Raw genomic sequence first — 19,844 nt, 5'->3', positions numbered from 1 at the left:
GTACAAATACACAGAGAAATATTTACTTTAGTAAAAGTAAAAGTACCACAATGACAACCCTACTTAAGTAAAAGTAAAAAGTACCTGATTTTAAATGTAGGCTACTTTAAGTATTAAAAGTAAAAGTATTTGCATAATGATTTATTCTCTTAATATCTTCTAAAAGGAAAAATCAGTATGGGCTGTGGTATTTTAATTAAGCTAGTTTTAGGTTATACTCGACTAAATAGTTTTAAGCTAATGCAATTGTGCTTGCCATCTGTGGCACAGTTTACATTCTGACCTACAAGACTGTAATTCTGGTTACTAGGGTGATCTGCTGAGTAATATCATTCAGCAAAACACGAGAGCCTGAAGCAGAGAGGGTTAAAGCGGAGCTAGTAATCAAGGATCTTTGCCTGAAGTTTAACGGGGTAGACAATGGAAACGTCGGGTGGATCGTAATGCTAATTATGCTGATTGAACAGAAAAGTTGCTGAGAAAGGTGTCTTTATAATTAGGTTCAGTTTCACTTGCGCAGACGCATAGACATTGAATGAGCGCTCACATTACTACCCCCCAATTGTAGGCTATGCATCTTTATTTGATAACACACAATTAAGGAATATTTCCTAATCTGGAAAATGTTACGTTGTTTCCGGCCACCGATTCATTAATAGTCTAGGCTACCATTCATTTGTGCCGCAAATGATCAGACGTGTGACAGAAGCATGGGCAGAGCCTGTAACTTCGCTGATCCGCGGATAGCAATCTCATCGGAGAGGAGGCCCTAACGCTGCAGATAACAGACAGAGAAAGGCACAGAACACCGTTGCATGTACAGTGTAGCCATGGGTCTGGTGAATATAGCCTACCGAATGCAGATGGCTACAAGCTCACGCTTTGCCTGGTCTAGACTAAAAGCTTATGTTTCTAAGAATGCACGTAGCGCTCCAGAATCTTTGGTAGCAACCCCGCCCCCTGGTAAAACAAACGTGTTTGTCAGAGAGAAAAAAAAACTGATCATAAAATGTATCGTAAAAAGGAACGATGGTGTTGTAGAAATGTAGCGGAGTAAAAGTACAGATAATTGCTGTAAAACGTAACGAAGTAAAAGTCAAAAGTATGCACTATACATTTTACTTAAGTAAAGTACAAATACGTGGAAAATTTACTTAAGTACAGTAACGAAGTATTTGTACTTCGTTACATTCCACCACTGGTAAAAAATGGCACACTTATAATATAATAGAGAATTGCAGAGGCAATGTTGAGTATTGTATTGTGATACAAAATTAAAAGTAAAGAACAGACCTGGGACAATGTCCCCTTATCATCTCTGACTGTAATTTATTGAAAAGTAGATGATTGCACAATGAAATGTGTGAAAATCCCTAAAATCGCACTTGTTTCCCAACGGTCACAATTGTGACCAAGCATAAAACACTCCTTTTCACCCACTTTTTCAGGAAAATTTAAAAAAATTGTAATTGATTACTTCAAAGGGTTACTCAAGACACATGATTTTGATATATTCAAGTCTGGTGAAAATTTGGGATTAAACGGGTTAATTGAAGTGCGGTGTCAGGATTTAGTGAAGTTTATTGTTTGTGACAAGAACCAATAAACCACTGGTAAACGGCCCAGATGGATTCACAATGGGCTACGCCAATGTCTATCAAAACCCCACATGCCCTCCTTGTGAACTATAGACCGATCCCGCCCATATTCATTCAGATTACGTAACTTCGTTTCAGACAGTAGGCCTACTATGCGTTTCGTGCTTCATTGCTCAGAACGCTACATGCACACTTTGTGATCCATTGAAAAGAAGGATACGTTCAGTGTAGGTGAGAACTATTATTTATTACAAAAACTGTTGCCGTCACATAAAAGTGTTTTAGTTGACTGCATTAAGAATGTGGTTAATAATAATAGGCTATGAGGTCTGGTCACTTTTTTACCGACTCAAACAACTGTTTTGTTTGAACGGGTAAATGTTACCGTTACATGTTTGCTGCCAAAAAAGTAGACTATCTACCCACACTATATTTAACCTGCATACACGTTTCTATTTCTTCAGTCCAAATGGCTCAGCGACCACTTATTCAGCTTCCCGAGTTCAGCAACGTCTCCACAGGCACTCTGGTGGTGAAGGAGCCGCTGAATTTTTGGAACGGCGCAAGGGTGCGGCCCAAGGACGCTAAAAGCGCTGAGCCCGTGTATGAACCTGCAACAGGTGAGTAAACATTACCACCCTGTTCGGTAGATGTATTTGCTCGCTGCAGCCTTTTGCCAAGGTGCGTGTTTTGGATTGCAGTATCGATGCAGGTAATTTCCCTTTGAGAGTAATGTGGCTGTAATAGTAACCTGTCTCACAGACTAATTTGGTAGACCAAGGAATTCTTAGTTAAGGATTTACCATTAATAAGAGAAATGATTAATGATCAAAAGGATCCTCAGATAAGTTAATACCAACACAGAGATGCAGGCATGAGTTGTGTGTTTATGTAGATTTTCCTGAATTCCCCCAAATACCCGTCTTCTCAATTCAGCTGTGGGGTATACTACGAAGCACGTTAGACATATCTAGCCTATGTAGACATATCGAGGCTTGACAAAGCCTTGACTCAGGGGTATACGTTAAGTGATACTACGATTGCAGTTATGTGATATATTTGTCAAAGTAGGCTTTCAGCTCAGATCTGTGCGCGTTCTCGGTGTTGGGATGACTTTGGCCAATCGTGTAACGTGGAGACGCACAAGACCGCCTCTATTTAAAAACAATTACTTCCGCATTCATGAGCGATAGCTTAATGTACACTGCGGTCTTTTTTTGTGTCTAACCTATAACATCAAATAAATCAATTGTCATCACTTGTTGTATGGTATGCACGTCCATAGTGGGATATTTGCACGCACAGCACTATTAAAGCGCATTCAAGATCCAAAATGTTAGTAGAGGCGGAGCTCCACCTGTAAGATATATGACAGAATCCTACACGTGAGATAACTTCGTTTTTAAGACAATTGATTGGTCAGTGTGCGGTAGATTACACGATTTGAGCTATAATTTAGCACATAACCTCCTCCCGACCAGGTTTGGTTGACAGCATAAGATACCATGGTGATATAGCGACACTAAAACAGATCCACTTTCGTGTCACAGCATAGCCTGGCTTTGAGCGCAACATACCTCGCTAACCCACTGATCGAGATTCGTAGTACACACCACTGATCTGCGTCACTGGACATGGGCTTACTTATCAACATTGTCTATGATAAACGTCAGCTTCATTTGAGTACCACATCAATTCCACAGTCTCTTGGTATTTTGGGCCTACCATTGATTTTCTGTGTATGCATGCAACCTATCATGTTGTAGATGCCATGGTTAGAGGTAGCCTAGAAGTCTTCTATTACATTTTCTTTCATAAAATGACTTGGCACAATTCATTTAGTAAGAGGTGTTATTTGATGTCTGGCAAATTCATCTTCCTGCTGGCCATAGGCCGTGTGCTCTGTGACCTGGTGCCTTGTGGAGAGGAGGAGGTCGACCAGGCCATCAAGAGCGCCCACTCTGCCTTTCTACAATGGAGCAAGCTGGCTGGCATGGAGAGAGCCCGCATTATGTTGGAAGCAGCTCGCATCATCAGGGTAAGACATGAATATCTTTTTTTTTTTTTTTTACACAAAACATGTATATAAATGGTCACAGACATTTTTAAGACCATAGTGTTTTAGATTTTAGTTTGCATACTTGAGAAGCATTGCAGAGTTTTGATCAGGCTAGGATTATGATGTGATTTTCTCTATTGTTTCCCTCTTTCTCACTTCCTCGCTTGCTCGGTGATGACAGTCTCCATGTTGTTAAAATCACCCCATTTACTTAATCTTAACAGGAGCATAGAGATAAAATAGCCCGAGTAGAAGTGGCCAACAATGGGAAGACCATCACAGAGGCTAAGGTGAACATTGACACAGCTGCAAGGTGCATAGAATACTACGCTGGGATTGCCCCGACTCTGGCAGGTTGGTGATGTTATGGCCCTGCCTGTCTCTCTCTCTGTCTTGCTGGGCGGAGCTAAGGCACAGATACTGCTTGTCACCTGATTGCTGTAGCTGGTGTTATAAAACAGGCTACCTGGTTAGGGTTCAGCGGTCTCTCTCATTCCCAGCATGTGTCACTTCTGGCTTTCTTTCCTTTAAAATATATAACTAAAATTTACGTTACACTTTTACCACTTCTTACCATCACACTTTCCTGGCTGCATTTCCTGCTTTCAGTACATTTCTTTAATAAATATATGTATGTGTATGTATATATATATATATGGTTGATGGGCACTCTCGTTAAGATTTTAATATGTTGATGATATACATACAGTATAGAAGTAAAGACTTTTCTGATTCAATGATCTTCAACTGTTTTTGTTTTTTTAGATTTGTATACATGCTGTTTCGGGTTTGTTGTATTTCTCTGTCTGTCTCATTAAACAAACAAACTGTGTTTCTGCTCCCTAGGCCAACACATCCAGCTCCCAGGTGGTTCCTTTGCCTACACTCGTCGGGAACCCTTGGGTGTCTGCGTGGGCATCGGAGCCTGGAACTTCCCCTTCCAAATCGCTGTGATGAAGGCAGCTCCAGCGCTAGCGTGTGGTATGACTGTTATGTCTGTTCCCACTGTTCTGTTTGTCCTTTTACCATTCATGCAGTTGGTGTCAACTTTCTCTTCAGTTCAGTTCATTTTCAAAGGTTAACTTTCACACTGACCTAGAATGATACCATCAGACGGCAATGGCATTAACATTATTCTGACATTGATGCATAATTTCATGTACAATAGTTCACATTTCACATACATGGAGTAAGCCTAGTCCTAGACTTTAAATAGAAATCTCCAAGTTCTCTTTTAAGTCCAGGACTATGCTTAGTTCATGTACCGGAAACCATCTTGTCATGTTATGCAGTTGATCCAACTCCGGAAGATTTTAGGCTTGGAGTTCAACTCCTCCCCACCCCTTCAACAAATTATTTTTCCTGATTGTTTGAAAGTATTTTGAACCTGCTAAACTGCCCCTGTTAAGACATACAGTATGTTTTTCTAATTTCTCATCACCCTGCATTGTTTCCCTTTTCAGGTAATGCCATGGTGTTCAAACCCTCCCCAATGACTCCAATCACAGCAGTCATACTGGCAGAGGTCTTTAAGGAAGCTGGGGCACCAGAGGGGCTCTTTAACGTGGTCCAGGGTGGGGCAGAGACAGGGACCCTATTGTGCCACCATCCAACAGTGGCTAAGGTGTCCTTTACAGGCAGCGTCCCGACTGGAAAGAAGGTAAAATACAGTGGGTTTTCAGCTGTACTGTATGACAACTTTTTGCATGTATAGCATTTCTGTGCATCTTACCAAGAGGGTGATACTATTTGATAACACAATAACACAGCTTGGGTCATAAATCACATGCACTTACTGTAAAAATCTTAGATACTGCCCAGCTCTAGAAAAGATAATGGTCATATAAAATGGTGTGCTAACCTAACTCATTCAGTAATAGAAAGTCTGACTTCAGCTAGATACAAAATGTTGCTAGTTGAACGTCATGGAGATAATAACACTCAGCCACATCTAGTCCTCAGAACCTGACAGCTTTTCAGTATAGTTTGAATTTTTAACCATAACCTGCTTCAGGATGTTGTGTGCTGTTATGTGACAATGTGCTGTGTAAGTTGAGTAATATTTTCTTCAAGGTCATGGAGATGTCTTCTAAAGGGGTAAAGCAGGTGACCATGGAACTGGGAGGGAAGTCTCCTCTGATCATCTTTAAGGACTGTGAGCTGGAGAACGCTGTGAAGGGTGCACTGATGGCTAACTTCCTGACCCAGGGACAGGTAGATAAATTTGATAATCTGATTTATGCGTATTGGAATCAGTACAACAACAGAGGTCTGAAGTCTCTCATGGTTAGGTTATAGTTAAAGGGGAACTCCGGCTGCTACTTTAGCTGTTGGCTGCAGCAACTCGAGCTAGGTAAAACCGATTGTTTTCAGGTTTTTTTTCTCGTACTGACAGTACTCAGTGACCTTGAGAAACGGAGATCTAGAGGAAAAATCCCCGGAATTCCCCCTTAAAGGTTCCAGTAGACTACCTTATTCTTTGCTACTGTGCACCGCTTTTGAGTGTCTGTGATTTCTTTTTTTTTATGTTTTTCTTTTATTTATTTTTTAAACCAATATCTGAGATGTACACATGGTAAATACATTAGCAGAATGAATAATATTGAATGCTTGACTTGTGTGCTGCTGCTGTCAGGTGTGCTGTAACGGTACCCGAGTGTACGTCCAAAGAGACATCATGCCGCAGTTCCTGGAGGAGGTGGTGAAGAGGACCAATGCCATCCCTCTGGGAGACCCCCAACTGGAGGGCACCCGCATGGGGGCCCTGATCAGCAGGCCACAGCTGGACAAGGTGCTGGCCTATGTTGACGCGGCTAAGAAACAGGTACAGTTCCACACAGACAATGGAATTATATGGCATAAAGGTTTGTCTGTAGTATGAAGAGTCATTAAAACAAAGAAAACGGACTGGAACACACTGATTAAACTTGCAGTGTTATAGTGCAAACAAAAACTGACCTCATCAAAGACTTTGACAGAGTCAATGTCTGAGTCATTTCAAGACCTTTATTTTTGGTTTGACTATTTTTGTTGCAGAGCTTGGTGTTTCAGTTATGTAATGTGTCACAGTCTAAAAAACCTTTTCAATGGCAGTATATTGTGGTATAGCAGTGTGGCCCTTACAAATGGACACGCTATAATAAAAATGGTCAGAACCGCTGGTATGACTTTCAACCATGCATTGTTTGCCTAATATTGAAACACTTCAGTGGTTGTATTTGTTGATTGTGTTCAGTAGGGCTGCAAGTTGTTGACTATTAAATGAATCGCCAAACTATTCCGATAATCGATTAATTGGTTTGTGTCATTCTTTAAGGGAAATACATCAAAATTATCTGATTGAAGCTTCTTAAACTTGAATATTTTCAGCTTTACTTACAGTACTCCTCTATGACGGTGAACTAAATATGTTTGGTGTGTGGACAAAACAAGGCATTTGAAGACATAATCTTGGGCTTTATTGAGATTTTTTCACCATTTTCTAGCATTTTATCGATCAAACAACTAATCGATTAATCGTCCAAAAGAATCGTCAGATTAATTGACTATGAAAAGAATCGTTAGTTGTAGCCCTAGTGTTCAGATACTAAGATGTGGCCTAAACCACTTGTTCAGGGCCTCTGTATTCTTTGTCTCTATGTTTTGTAATGTGTGACCCTGATTTTTAGGGTGCCAAGGTGCTTTGTGGGGGTGAGCTGTTTGCTCCCAGCGACCCTAAACTGAAAGGGGGCTTCTTCATGTCTCCGTGTGTCCTTGGTGGGTAACTTCCTGTAATGTTTGACATGCTTAAGGTGGCTGATATTGTGGTTAGACAATGAAAGTTAAAATGTTGAGTCAAAGGAGGTTTAAACATTTTGTATGTTCTTTTACCCATAGTTAACCATTTACATTTTTATATTTATTCATTTAGCAGACGCTTCTTTCCAAAGCAACTTACAACCCCTTATAATCGCCTAGAGACTCCTAGGAATGGAGATGTTGTGTGTAAACTTTGAACCTATGTTGTGTGTAAACTTTGAACCTATGCCCTACTTATACGAGCATGCATCTTAAGTCCCTAAAAGGGTATGACAGATATTAAATAGAAAATATAGCTGCAAGCAGCAATGAGGGGGCCAAGCAGTTAAGCAGGAGTTGGGATTAGATTGGATTGGATTGGATTGGATTGGACTGGACTTGACTGTGTTGTGTTAGATTTGATTGGATTGGACTGGACTGGATTTGAAGGTCACCGAATTTATTGTGTGTCCTCAAGATGTACTCCTAAGTTCACATACCAAGTTTGGTTTTAATCCGTGAAAGTGTTGACAATTATAGCACCCCTAGTGGTGAAAGCACACCAAATTAATTGTGCATCCTCAGGATGTGGTCCAAAGTCCACATACCAAGTTTGGTTGTGATAGGTGAAAGTGTTGCTAATTATAGAGCCCCTAGTGGTCAAATGTCACCAAATTTATTGTGGGTCCTTAGGATGTGTTTACAAATCAACGTATCAAGTTTGGTGTCGATACATAAAAGTCTTCCTAATTATAGCCCCCCTAGTGGTCGAAGGTCACCAAATGTATTGTGTGTCCTCAGGATGGGATCCCAATTACATTAATACACAGGATTAGATGTTAAAATCCCTTGTGCCAAAATCCAAGGTAAAAACACATTCAGAAGCCCCTGCTCAAGTTTAACTTTAAAAAGCACACTACCCACAAATCCGCCAACAAATGGTCACAAGCACAATACAAATGGCCCATCCAACAGCAGTAGCCTATATAGTATGCGGCATGTCATTGGGGTTATCAAGTGGGCACCCTCATTCACCGATGTTTCGTTAAGTTAGGCCCACGACACCTCATGAAGGCTTAACAGTGAAACCAGCGTCCTGGAGACACTCCCCTCCATGCTGCCACCATATTACCACATTGAAATATCCAATACCCAAAATACTCTTAACCAGCCCAGGCAAATTAGCCAGTTAGCTTACGCCCCATGCTGCCACCATATTACCACAACAAACATCCAAATACCCTTAACCAACCTAGGCATGGTCTAAGTTGGCTAGGTTGGTCTGTCCCGTTGATGTGGACTAAACCATAACCATAAAAAACCTTGGCCAACCAACCATCAACCATCAACAAACACAAAACAAATTAGCCAGTTAGCTTAGCCCGTTAGCTTAGGCCCCATCCCAAACACAAAACAAATTAGCCAGTTAGCTTACGCCCCATGCTGCCAAAAACCTGTTTCGTTAAGTTAAAGGTTAAACAGTTAGCTTACCTTAGCTTGCGCCCCAGGAAGGGTAACTTCTCCTTACCAAATCCATATACCAAGTTTGGTTTCGATATGTGAAAAGCATTGCTGAGATATGACCCTACTTCCTGTGATTATAGCGCCCCCGTAGTGGTCAAAAGACTCCAAATTTATTTTGAATCTTCAGAATGGGGTCTCAAGCCCATGTACCAAGTTTGGTTTCAATATGTGTAAGCATTGCTGAGATATGAGCCTACTTCCGGTGATTATAGCGCCACACAGTGGTCAAAATGTACCACATTTCTTGAGCCTCCTCCTAATTGGGTTCTGGGCCCATGTAACAATTTTGGTTTTGATACGTGAAAGCATTACTGAGATATCCCTTCACTTCCTGTTTGGTGGCTTCGCCGCCAATTTTGATTGGCTGTTACGGGCGAACGATTTTAGGTTTGAAGTCAAAAAGGGATAACTTTTTTGAGGCTTGGACTGAAGATTATGTGTGCCTAGTTTGGTGTCAATCGGACAAACTTTGTGACCTGTGAAAACTTTTAGGTGTTTTTTTATTAAATCCAATATGGCGGCCGAATCAATTAGGATGACATCACAGTTTTGCTTGGGTCAGCCTAAGGACCTCCGACTGTATTAACAGACCCCACTAGTAAATTTTAATTCCAAACACAACAGCAGCTACAGGCCAAAACACATTGTTCCTAATTGCAGCGCCCTCTAGAGGTCAAAGGTCACTAAAGTATTTGAACATCCTCCTGATGGAGTCATGAGTCTATGTACTAAGTTTGGTCAGAGAATGTCTAATAAGGGGAGAACTGCCACTTCCGGTTTCTGAACTGGTTGCAGTTCCTTCTGTGGTTCCACATGAGGGCGCTCATCCACGAGTGCAGAATGCATGGAGGTCTATGGAGCTGTACCCCTCAAAATCCACTTTTCTCGGGATATAATTTTTTTTCAAGTAATTTGAATATTGTATTCGAAAGGGGAGGCAAAGAAAATACACTTGGTGGAGTATTATATTTTTTAAAGTCACTTAATTGTTCTAAAAAGCCTTTCAAACGTGTCAATGACGTCACTCATTAGCACAATGCTAGCGTGTTATGGGCAACAACGACCCAAACTGTAAGAAATCAAAAGGACATAAGTACTCGTTCATTCAACTTTTGACCTATAACCCATGTTGAAGTTATACAAACTACAATCAAATCTGAGATTTGTCAACGACAATCAGGAGAAAGAGACAAATTTAGCCGTCTAGCTCCAATGACTCCCATTCATTCTGCACTCATGGCGATCGCCCCCAGTGGAAATATGGTGGAACTGCAACCAAAATTCGGTACAATGGGACTTAATACGGAGTGGCAAGGCTCTCCGTAGACGGGCTCTGGTTTGGTTATGATACATGAAATGGTTGCGGAGATATGAGCTCACTTCCTGTTTGGCGGCTTCGCCACAAATTTCGATTGGCTGTTACGGGAGAGCGGTTTTAGTTCCGAAGACGAAAAGGGATAACTTTTGTGCGGCTTGGTCTGAAGATCATATATACTAAGTTTCGTGAAAATCGGACAAACTTTGTGAGGCGTGAAACTTTAGTTTAACTTTTGATAAAATCCAAAATAGCGGAAAATCCATCATGGCGGAAAATGACGTCATAGAGTGCGTTGAACTCGGCATGGGCCAAGGATTCCAACAATACGTCATTTTTGACAATCGGGTCAACAGGTCAAAAGTTACGTGCGTGAACGCGCGTCCAACTTTGGCCTGTTGGTGCCGCTAGAGCGCTCAAGGTGCCGACTTGAAACTTGGTGAAATTAATCATGGGACTGTGCCTAATTTGTGTGTCGCTGCTTGGCCCCCAATAACATTTCATTGCATATGAATGGAAATATCTGCGTGTCCTTATAGACAACTGCAGGGACGACATGACCTGTGTGAAGGAGGAGATCTTTGGGCCCGTCATGTCTGTCTTGCCCTTTGACACGGAGGAAGAGGTCCTGCAGAGAGCCAACAACTCCACCTACGGGTTGGCCTCCGGCGTCTTCACTAGGTACCTCCTCAGTTATCTGGTTTACATTAAGATACTCGCCCATCAGTAGTGTTTTATGTAAGGGATAATGGACTCCACAGCGTTTGGGTATCAGAAAAATAATGCATGTTCGAGGTGGTAATACGGCCACGATGCAAAGCAAAGTGGCTGTTACACCTCAAAGTGCATTATTTTTCTGTATACCACTGTTGCCACACTTGCGTTGTGTTGCTATAATTTCCACCATCTGATCGTTAAAACTAGCTTGTTTGTAGAACTACTTCTCTCACACACATGCCACACATCGACTCATTTCTCAGTTAACAGGACAAACTGCCGTTACAAGTTCTAATTAATTCTTATTTAATTTTGAGCACATCATGTGATCACAACATTTGGGGAGTAAAGAGAGACTTGAATGTTTGATATTATTTTCTTCACTGCAGGGATGTGTCTCGTGCTCATCGTGTGGCTGAGGTCATGCAGGCGGGCTCCTGTTTTATAAACAACTACAACACCAACCCCCTGGAGATGCCCTTCGGTGGCTACAAGATGTCAGGTACATCTACGTTTATCCAACTGAAGCTGAACTCAGAACAGCAATTACAGTATATTCCATGTCATTTGTAAAAGACCATCTTGTCTCTCCTGATTTTTTTCCCCTTTGTTTTCTCTGACTGCAGGCTTTGGTAGGGAGCTTGGCCAGGTGACCGTTGAGTATTACACTCAGCTGAAGACTGTGGTGGTTGAAATGGGAGATGTAGAAAGCCTTTTTTAACTATCTATGTCAACAATGACTTATACCTTCTTAACATCCCATGATGTGCATGCATGTAGCAAAGTGCTGAGAATAGTGTAGATTTGCACGAGATTTTATGGCATCAATGTTTGAGCATTAACTATGACTCATGATACTGACAGGTTGTTCACTTTTTTTAAAGGTTTGTAACCGTATCGATCACCTATTTGGATTGTTGCTGTGCTGCCTTAACCAAAAATAACTTTCTAATCTTAGTTATCACTTGGTGTAAAGTATTTGCTTTGTCTAAATTAGACACTTTAATGTATGTTAATATTTCCCAGGTTATATTTCAAAGTGCACTTGTATTTGTTTTGTCACAATTGAAATAATAATAAAAAAATGCAATGTCACAAGCTGTTTGGTAACGTATGTAAATACTTTTTTTTGTTATTTATATTTGATCCATCTTCCTCTCAAAAAAGAAAGTATTGGAAACAGTGTAAAACAGTTTGACAACGTGCAGTATATTGTCATTGAAGACATAATTTCTCTGATCTTTCAAGAGGGATAGGGGTTGGCAAGTTTTCAAGCAGGTTCACCTCATTTTAGGGAAAATATGTCTATTGGGATAAGATGACTTGCACTATTGAAGGTTCTCTTGAATTTGTCTAAGGCTACTGGATGAAAAGGCCACATACTGTATCTCATGTAGGGTTGGGCACCGAAACACGGTTCTAATATGGCACCGGTGCCGACACAAACGGTAGTAACTGCATCGAATAACAACGTGGATTTCGGTGCCTCATTTCGGTGCTTAAATAGCGTTTTTAAAAAATAAAATAAAAATTATACGAGGCATCACTGCATGTCATGCGCTATCTCTAACGTCTTGCTCTGATAGCAACACATCCAGATACAGTTAGCTAACATATGATAAACACTGGATGTGTAAAAGGGTGCACCACATAGGCGAGTGGACAGTGTTTGACAGCTTGCGTGAGCCCAAGTAGCTTACTTTACAGCGACATGCGAGCTCCTGTCAAAATCTAGCAGTGGGCCTAACTACACACAAGCAAAAGGCTATGAAACAACGTCAACAGTAGGCTAGCCTATACATTACATAATATCCTTGCTAATGCGCTAACTGACATTTATTTGAAATGTTATCAGCAAAGTTGTAAACTTTATTTCACGGTGTGTTAAACAACATAATGGGTTGATATTAATCTTTCATGTGCATGAGGCCCATATAGCATCACAATAAATATGAAGATAATGTTAAAAGTTAGCTGGCAAAAACATAAATATGTAGGTTACATACCTGATGTCACTGAGCTGTCAAAGAGGCTACGAAACCATCTCCGTACGTTATCGCTAATTAAACTCAGCTGACTGGTGTTAGCGAATAGCCATGCTGTTAAAATACTAGGCTAGCACTGGGAATCTAAACACTTAAACACCGACATGTAGCCTAACATGTTCAAAACTACTGCGTGTTATGGGTTAAGACAAGACATTTCTTTAAGCATTTGGGAACACACTGAATTAACTGGAAAATAGAGTCCCTGTTAGATTAGCTTGCTTTCAAATGCCGTTGTCCATGACCTGGCAGTTTTATGGCAAGCGGTTTTAACATGCATTATGGCAAACCGCCTACACTAGGTAAACTTGAAAGCAGAGCTCACCATTGTGTGTGCATGCATGTCAAGCTGTTTTAACATTTAAATGTATTATTCGTAGGAGCAATGAGATATTGATAGTAAATTGAACATAACAGTTCAATTTCATGTTCAAATTTGTCTTATCAATAAAAAAAAAAGCAATTCATGCTTTAGACCATTTTAATTTAAAACATTTTAAAAACAAAGTACCGGTTCAGGCACCGTTTCGGCACCGGCACCGTTTTAAAAGTATTGATTTAGCACCGGTATCGGATAAAACCCAAACGATACCCAACCCTAATCGCATATCTATATAAGTTTAGGAATTCAGGAAAGGCGAGCAAATCAAACCAGTAGGCCCGTTGCACAATCAGCCTGAAACTTCTGAAATGGGTGCATAGATAATAGTTTTGGTTTTATCTCATTAGGAAAGGTGGGGAGTATTCTACTTCTTTTTGGTGGTTTGCAACGTGTATTGGGTGCACGCATGGTCATGCTGACGATGCAGAAAAGAAGCCAAGTTCAAGGATTGAGCAACATTTTACTGCGGTCAGGGAAATGTCTCTCTCAACCTGGATTTATCTCAGACACAAAGATATGCACTGTATATTCCGACCAATCGGACAGTAGGCTATTAAGAAATAGGGCGTTATCAAGTCAACTAATTTTCAACTGGTTACTCTAACTTTCCATCACATATTCATCTGTTTTGAACTCTTGCACCCTCCCACCTCAGAATTATGCAAGAGTTCAATGTGGGATCCTTTCCATCAGATAACCCCTTGTGGCCTGCCCTTTCACTCTAGGGCAGGGACTGCAAACCACATTCTGAAGCAGGAAAGGTATGACATAGGCTACTCTTTTTATGAATTCAGAAAGTGTACGTTCTATATGGTTAATATGTGAAAACTCTTCTTGTGTAGTCACCATGTGATGTCCTGTTCATTACTAATGGCCGACGTTATCCTAATTTGTCCTCCCTGTTACTGTACCCCGTTACTGTCAACACTGGGTGGTAGGCCTGTTGTCTTTACATTGCTGTCACATGCTGTCCACCCCTATTTTGCTATCTTTGTGGTTGCAGGAAATTAACTGGTAAAATGAATCTAAACTATATGACCAGTTTACTAGATTTTCCTTTTTTATCATCTAATCTATCTATATATATATACCGGTATATATATAATCAAGATATGCTTAAAATATATTTAAGCATATCTTTTATAGTGTTTTCTTTTAACTTTCTTAAAATATATTTGAAGGGTACAGTGAGGGACATCTTAACTCATTAATGCACTTGATGACCAGTGACCACCCTTTGACATGCTGTTCACCCTTTTACTCTCTGCCGGCCTTGTTACCTATGTTTTTATTAGGGCTGTCAAAATAACTGATTAATTTTGATTAATTAATTTGAGAAAAAATAACTGATTAAAAAAATGAACGCAGATTAATCGATTCTGTATAACCTTTGACTGAGCCGTTGTAGTCAGTAACCATTAGACTTTAAAATGAAGGAGAGAAGAAAATGTGCTGCCTACATCATTGATTGGAACATTTACTTTTCAAAAACGGCTTGATGGTGTTGATAAAAATAAAGTGTTGATTAAAATAAAGTCCTCTGCAATGTATGTGATAAAAAAAAACTTCTTCCCGAAGCACTTTTGAATTTATTTCCTCAGCATATTAGGTCATATCATAGATTATTATGGCCATTATTAAAATAATAATAAAAGAGTTTTTGAACTTTAATGTCACTAATGCTGATTATTCAATGATTCATTTGAATTTAAATATTTAAAATACTTTCACAGCAAAAATCATATATGCGATTAATTTAGATTAATTAATCACAGAGTATGTAATTAATTAGATACAATTTTTTAATCGATTGACAGCCCTAGTTTTTATATATATATATATATTATTAAAAGTAACACATATTTTGCATATCTTTGTGGTTATTTGCAGGGAAGGAACTGGTAAAACCAAATATATTAAAAATGTGACCAAATTCCATTGAATTTCCTTTTCATTCTAAAACAAATGTGTTGAAATTAAATGATGTGCATGCATGTAGCAAAGTGCTGAGAATAGTGTAGATTTGCACAAGATTTTATGGCATCAACTTGTATCAACTTGCACTTGTAGGTGTAGTTTAGAGTGGGTAAGACTGTCTTTAGTGGCAGGCTAGCACATACCGTTGACTTGCGCTAGCCTAGCACCTGCGAACTCTGCAATTAGAAGGACTGGATGAAACGTGTTGAAAACGGTCTCCACTGATAAATATCACATTTGCTTACTTGGAAATGAGGTCTTATGTCCAAAATCCTGAACCACCCCTTTAAACAGTTCAATGGCCCTGGGGACAAATGACTTTCTCAGTCTGTCCGTTGTGCAAGGCAGTGACCGAAGTCTCCAGCTGATCAGGCTCTTCTGCTTAACAATGGTGCTGTGGAGTGGGTGACACTCATTGTCCAAGATGTTGATCAGTTTGTTCAGGGTCCTTTTGTCAGATAGTGAAGTGATGCACTCCAGTTCAGCTCCCACTACAGAGCCAGCTTTCCTTACCAGCCTGTCAATTCGCCCCGCATCCTTCTTCCTTGTGCTTCCTCCCCAACACACCACTGCATAGAAGAGGACACTGGCAACAACAGACTGGTAGAACATCCTGAGGAGCTTACTGCACACATTGAAGGACCGCAGCCTCCTCAGGAAGTACAGCCTGCTCTGCCCTTTCTTGTAGAGTGCATCAGTGTTGGCTGACCAGTCCAGTTTATTGTCCAGGTGGAGACCCAGATATTTGTAGGTGCTAACCACCTCCACATTGACCCCATCAATGTGGACTGGTAGCAGAGTGGGCTTAGACCTGCGGAAATCCACCACCATCTCCTTGGTCTTTGACGTGTTAAGTTGAAGATGATTGAGTTTGCACCATTGCACAAAGTCCTCCACCAGGCTCCTGTACTCCTCCTCCTGCCCGTTCCTGATACACCCCACAATTGTAGTATCATCAGAAAACTTCTGCATGTGGCATGACTCGGTGTTGTAGCAGAAGTCAGATGTGTACAGGGTGAACAGGACTGGAGAGAGCACAGTTCCCTGTGGCGCTCCGGTGCTGCAGATCACAGTGTCAGAGAGACAGTCCTTCAGTCTGACGAACTGTGGTCGCTCGGTCAGGTAATCTGTAATCCAGGTTACCAGGTGAGCGTCCACACCCATCTGCAAGAGCTTGTCTCCCAATCTGAGGGGCTGGATGGTGTTAAAAGCACTTGAGAAATCAAAGAACATGATTCTCACAGCACTTTTCCCCTTGTCCAGGTGGGAATGTGTCCTGTGTAGAAGATAAGTGATGGCATCGTCCACGCCCACAACTGTAGCGGGTCTAGTGCATGGCGTACCTGGGGTCTGAACATGCCTAAGACCAATCGCTCCATTGTCTTCATCACATGAGATGTAAGAGTGACAGGTCTGTAGTCATTAAGCTCACTATAGGGTGCAGGGCTTTGAACCGATTTTTTTCCCCAATCGGTTCGTTCCGAACAGAAACGGAATTATAACGTTTCCGGTTATGAGTTCCACCAATAAATTGACGTTCCCGAACCGGTTAGAACAAAAAAATACTGTTCCCGGAACGGTTAATTTCGTTCCTGTCAGCTGTTTAATGCTATAGAATTATGTCACATCTTTCTCATCCAGCTTAAACCAAATGTAATAATATTACAACCATTATTACATAATAATAATTATATTATTAATAATAATAATAATTAAATAGGCCTACAATTATTTCAAATGTGTAGTTTATTGTTAAAAGACAAAATTTCCACACAAACGTAACGACATTATTAAGACACATGGTTATGTCACTCGGGCAACAACAAATTGCAACTGTCGTCGGGGGAAAGGCCATCCAGTAGGCCTAATCAGGGGCGCCTGCAGGAATTAATGATATGGTACACACACCCATCGCACCCCCCACCACCCCCTGCAAAAAAAAATCACTCGTGAACAATATTTGTCCGTTTTAGGTCCGTGCATTGGTCAGCAAAAAAGTAGCCTACATAGCATAACAACATCCACATGCAATAATACAACGACAATGTCTACAATGACCTATTCATTTGGACAACTTGATACAGCCCTATACAGGCTAAAGTTACCTTTAGTTTTGTTCTAGCGTAACGTGACGTCTGGCTTTAGCGCAGTCTAACGTTCTGACAAGCACACCAATTGCCTACCTTGCCCATCTGGAATAACTCCTAGCTTTGCTGCCTCCATCCTTTCTGTTTTCGTTGTTTAAACTTGTGATATCCATGAGTTAGTGAATTAGCTCAACATTGTGTGCTGATAACCATATATAGATAGCCGAGTAAAAGAAATCAACAAGTAGCCTATTGCGTGTCTGCGTGCGTATTCTCTCTCCTGCTCAAACAAAATGCGTGCACGTTAATTTTGATAACGTGTTCACTAACTTTACGTAATAGGTGGTAAATAGCCCAATGGCATGCAGCTAAAGGGATACTGTGCATATTTGGGAAGGTAGGGTAGGCCAATTTGGTGTGAATACACGCACACAAGGGAAATGTTCTGTTGTTGAGTAACGTTAGCTTGATGGTACGCACAGTGCGTACGGACGTACACCTGCAGGCGCGCCTGGGCCTAATGTTCGCTAGTCCATTATTAACGTGGAGTCGACAAATATAGCTATTGATATTGTGTTTGGAATGAGCGTTTTAATTAACGATGGATCATAATTCACCTCTTATTTAAGATGTGGAGTGGAGACTTTGTAATCCATCGCTCTCTCTCCATTCAGTCAGCGAATGTCTGATGTGATGTCACACAGGAAGTGAACCTCAGCCGTCATGGTAACGTGCGCAGGAAAATAATTACTTTTTTTTTTTAGTTAATTAGGCAACGAAAACTTTGAGGAACGAAATAAAACCGGTATTAACCGGTTACCATTATTTTAAATAAGTGTTCCTGTTCCAGAACATAATAAATAAAAAATAATAACGTTTCCGGTTTCGTTTCTGTTCCCTGTAAAATACAAAAAGTTCCCGGTTTTCGTTTTCGTTCCTTGAACCGGTTCAAAGCCCTGCTAGGGTGTGGCTTCTTAGGCACAGGGGTAAGACATGATGTCTTCCACAGTGTTGGAACTTGTCCAAGGCGTAGGCTCAAGTTGAAGATGTGCTTCAGTGGCTCCCCCAGTTCAGCAGCACAGGCCTTGAGTAGCCTTGGACACAGTCTGTCAGGCCCCGCTGCTTTATTGCTGCGCAATTTCCTAAGTTGGACTGTCACTTGACCTGTTGTAATGGTGAGGGGTGTAAGGGGAGGGGAGGGGAGGGGGAGGGGTGCATCTGGGATTTGTGTGTCTGATGGCTGTTGACTGAGGTCGTTGTCACCTCATTGTTCGTGATCGCCATGTGGGGGAGGGGTGCAAAATCCAGTGATGGGGGTACGGTAGCCTGTGATGATGGAGGTGAGTGTTGCACTGGTATTGAGGGGGTGTGAGGGTGGGGGTGGGGGCTGGGGGGAGGTGGACAGACCACCGCCATTGGAGCTGGAGCAGGGCAGTCAAACCTGTTGTAGAAGTGGTTCAACTGGTTCGCCCAGTCCAGGTCCCCCTCCACAGAGCTGCTGTTCTTCTTCAGGCCAATGATAACCTTCATGCAGTCCCATGTCTCCTTCAGGTTGTTTTCCTGCAGCTTCTGTTCCACCTTCTTCCTGTAATCCTCCTTAGCTTCCTTCAGCATGAATTTGAGTTCCCCTTGCACGCGCCTCAGCTCTGCCATGTCCCCCTCTCTGAACGCCCTCTTTTTCCTGTTAAGAAGGGTCTTGACATTGCTGGTTATGTGGTGTCAAATCCAACTTAAATAATACAACATCAAAAGAAGTCCGCACACTGTGGATGTATACTGCAGATGATGGCTTTAATGCACTCCAGAGCATTAGTGAAGAAAGCAAGTAAGTGAAAACTAATAAAAGTCACGACAGTTATCCAAGGCTTGTTGTTGGGAAAGCAGCGTACAGTTCTGGTGGGAACAACAATGTCCATGCAGAAGTTCAGGTAATCAGTTGTGCACTGTGTGACCTCCTCCAAGTCCTCTCCATTCTGCAACACACTCCAGTCAGTACACTCAAAGCAGTCTCTCAGAGCCTCATCCACTTCGGGTGTCCACTTCCTGAAGGTGCGTGTGGCAGCTGGTAGCCATCATGTAGGCTACATAATTTCTCTGATCTTTCAAGAGGGAAAGGGGATGGCAAGTTCTCAAGCAGGCAGAATAGTGGGGCTGTTAAGCTCAACGATCTTGCTTTTTATGAAAGAAGTATGAAACTTTCAGGGTTTGTTCTTCATGACCTAAGCTTTAATTTTAGATCTGGAGGCATTCTCAGTTTGACCTCTGAGGTCAGATAGAGGTCATTGACCTCTGTAATATGTTGTGACGCTACAGGTGAATGGGGTAAAAAAAAAAAAAACAATAGATATCACCATGAAACTTTC

General features: G+C 41.3%; 1 protein-coding gene across 2 annotated transcripts; it reads left to right on the top strand.

Moving 5' to 3' along the window:
• The first annotated feature begins 1,732 nt into the window (after positions 1-1,732).
• LOC143116814 (4-trimethylaminobutyraldehyde dehydrogenase A-like) lies at positions 1,733-12,088 on the top strand. 2 transcript variants are annotated; one of them, XM_076278135.1, is made up of 12 exons: positions 1,733-1,825; positions 2,063-2,218; positions 3,491-3,636; positions 3,882-4,011; positions 4,504-4,638; positions 5,121-5,317; positions 5,731-5,871; positions 6,293-6,481; positions 7,326-7,413; positions 10,813-10,954; positions 11,380-11,492; positions 11,617-12,088. In XM_076278135.1, the coding sequence occupies exons 2-12, from the start codon at positions 2,068-2,070 to the stop codon at positions 11,709-11,711; spliced, it is 1,527 nt and encodes a 508-aa protein (XP_076134250.1). In that variant the 5' UTR covers positions 1,733-1,825; positions 2,063-2,067; the 3' UTR covers positions 11,712-12,088. The 2 variants fall into 2 exon arrangements, with proteins under 2 accessions (XP_076134250.1, XP_076134249.1); XM_076278134.1 differs by having other exon boundaries at positions 1,733-1,829.
• The last annotated feature ends 7,756 nt before the right edge of the window (positions 12,089-19,844 follow it).

This window comes from Alosa pseudoharengus, unplaced genomic scaffold (genome assembly GCF_046254945.1).
Source record: "Alosa pseudoharengus isolate Yale_2024_CS ecotype anadromous, Long Island Sound unplaced genomic scaffold, YU_APseudo_1.1 YU_APseudo_1.1_scf_11, whole genome shotgun sequence".
NCBI classification, from domain to species: domain Eukaryota; kingdom Metazoa; phylum Chordata; class Actinopteri; order Clupeiformes; family Clupeidae; genus Alosa; species Alosa pseudoharengus.
Note: the sequence above shows the minus strand (reverse complement) of the source record. Positions and strands in the feature narration are given on the sequence as shown.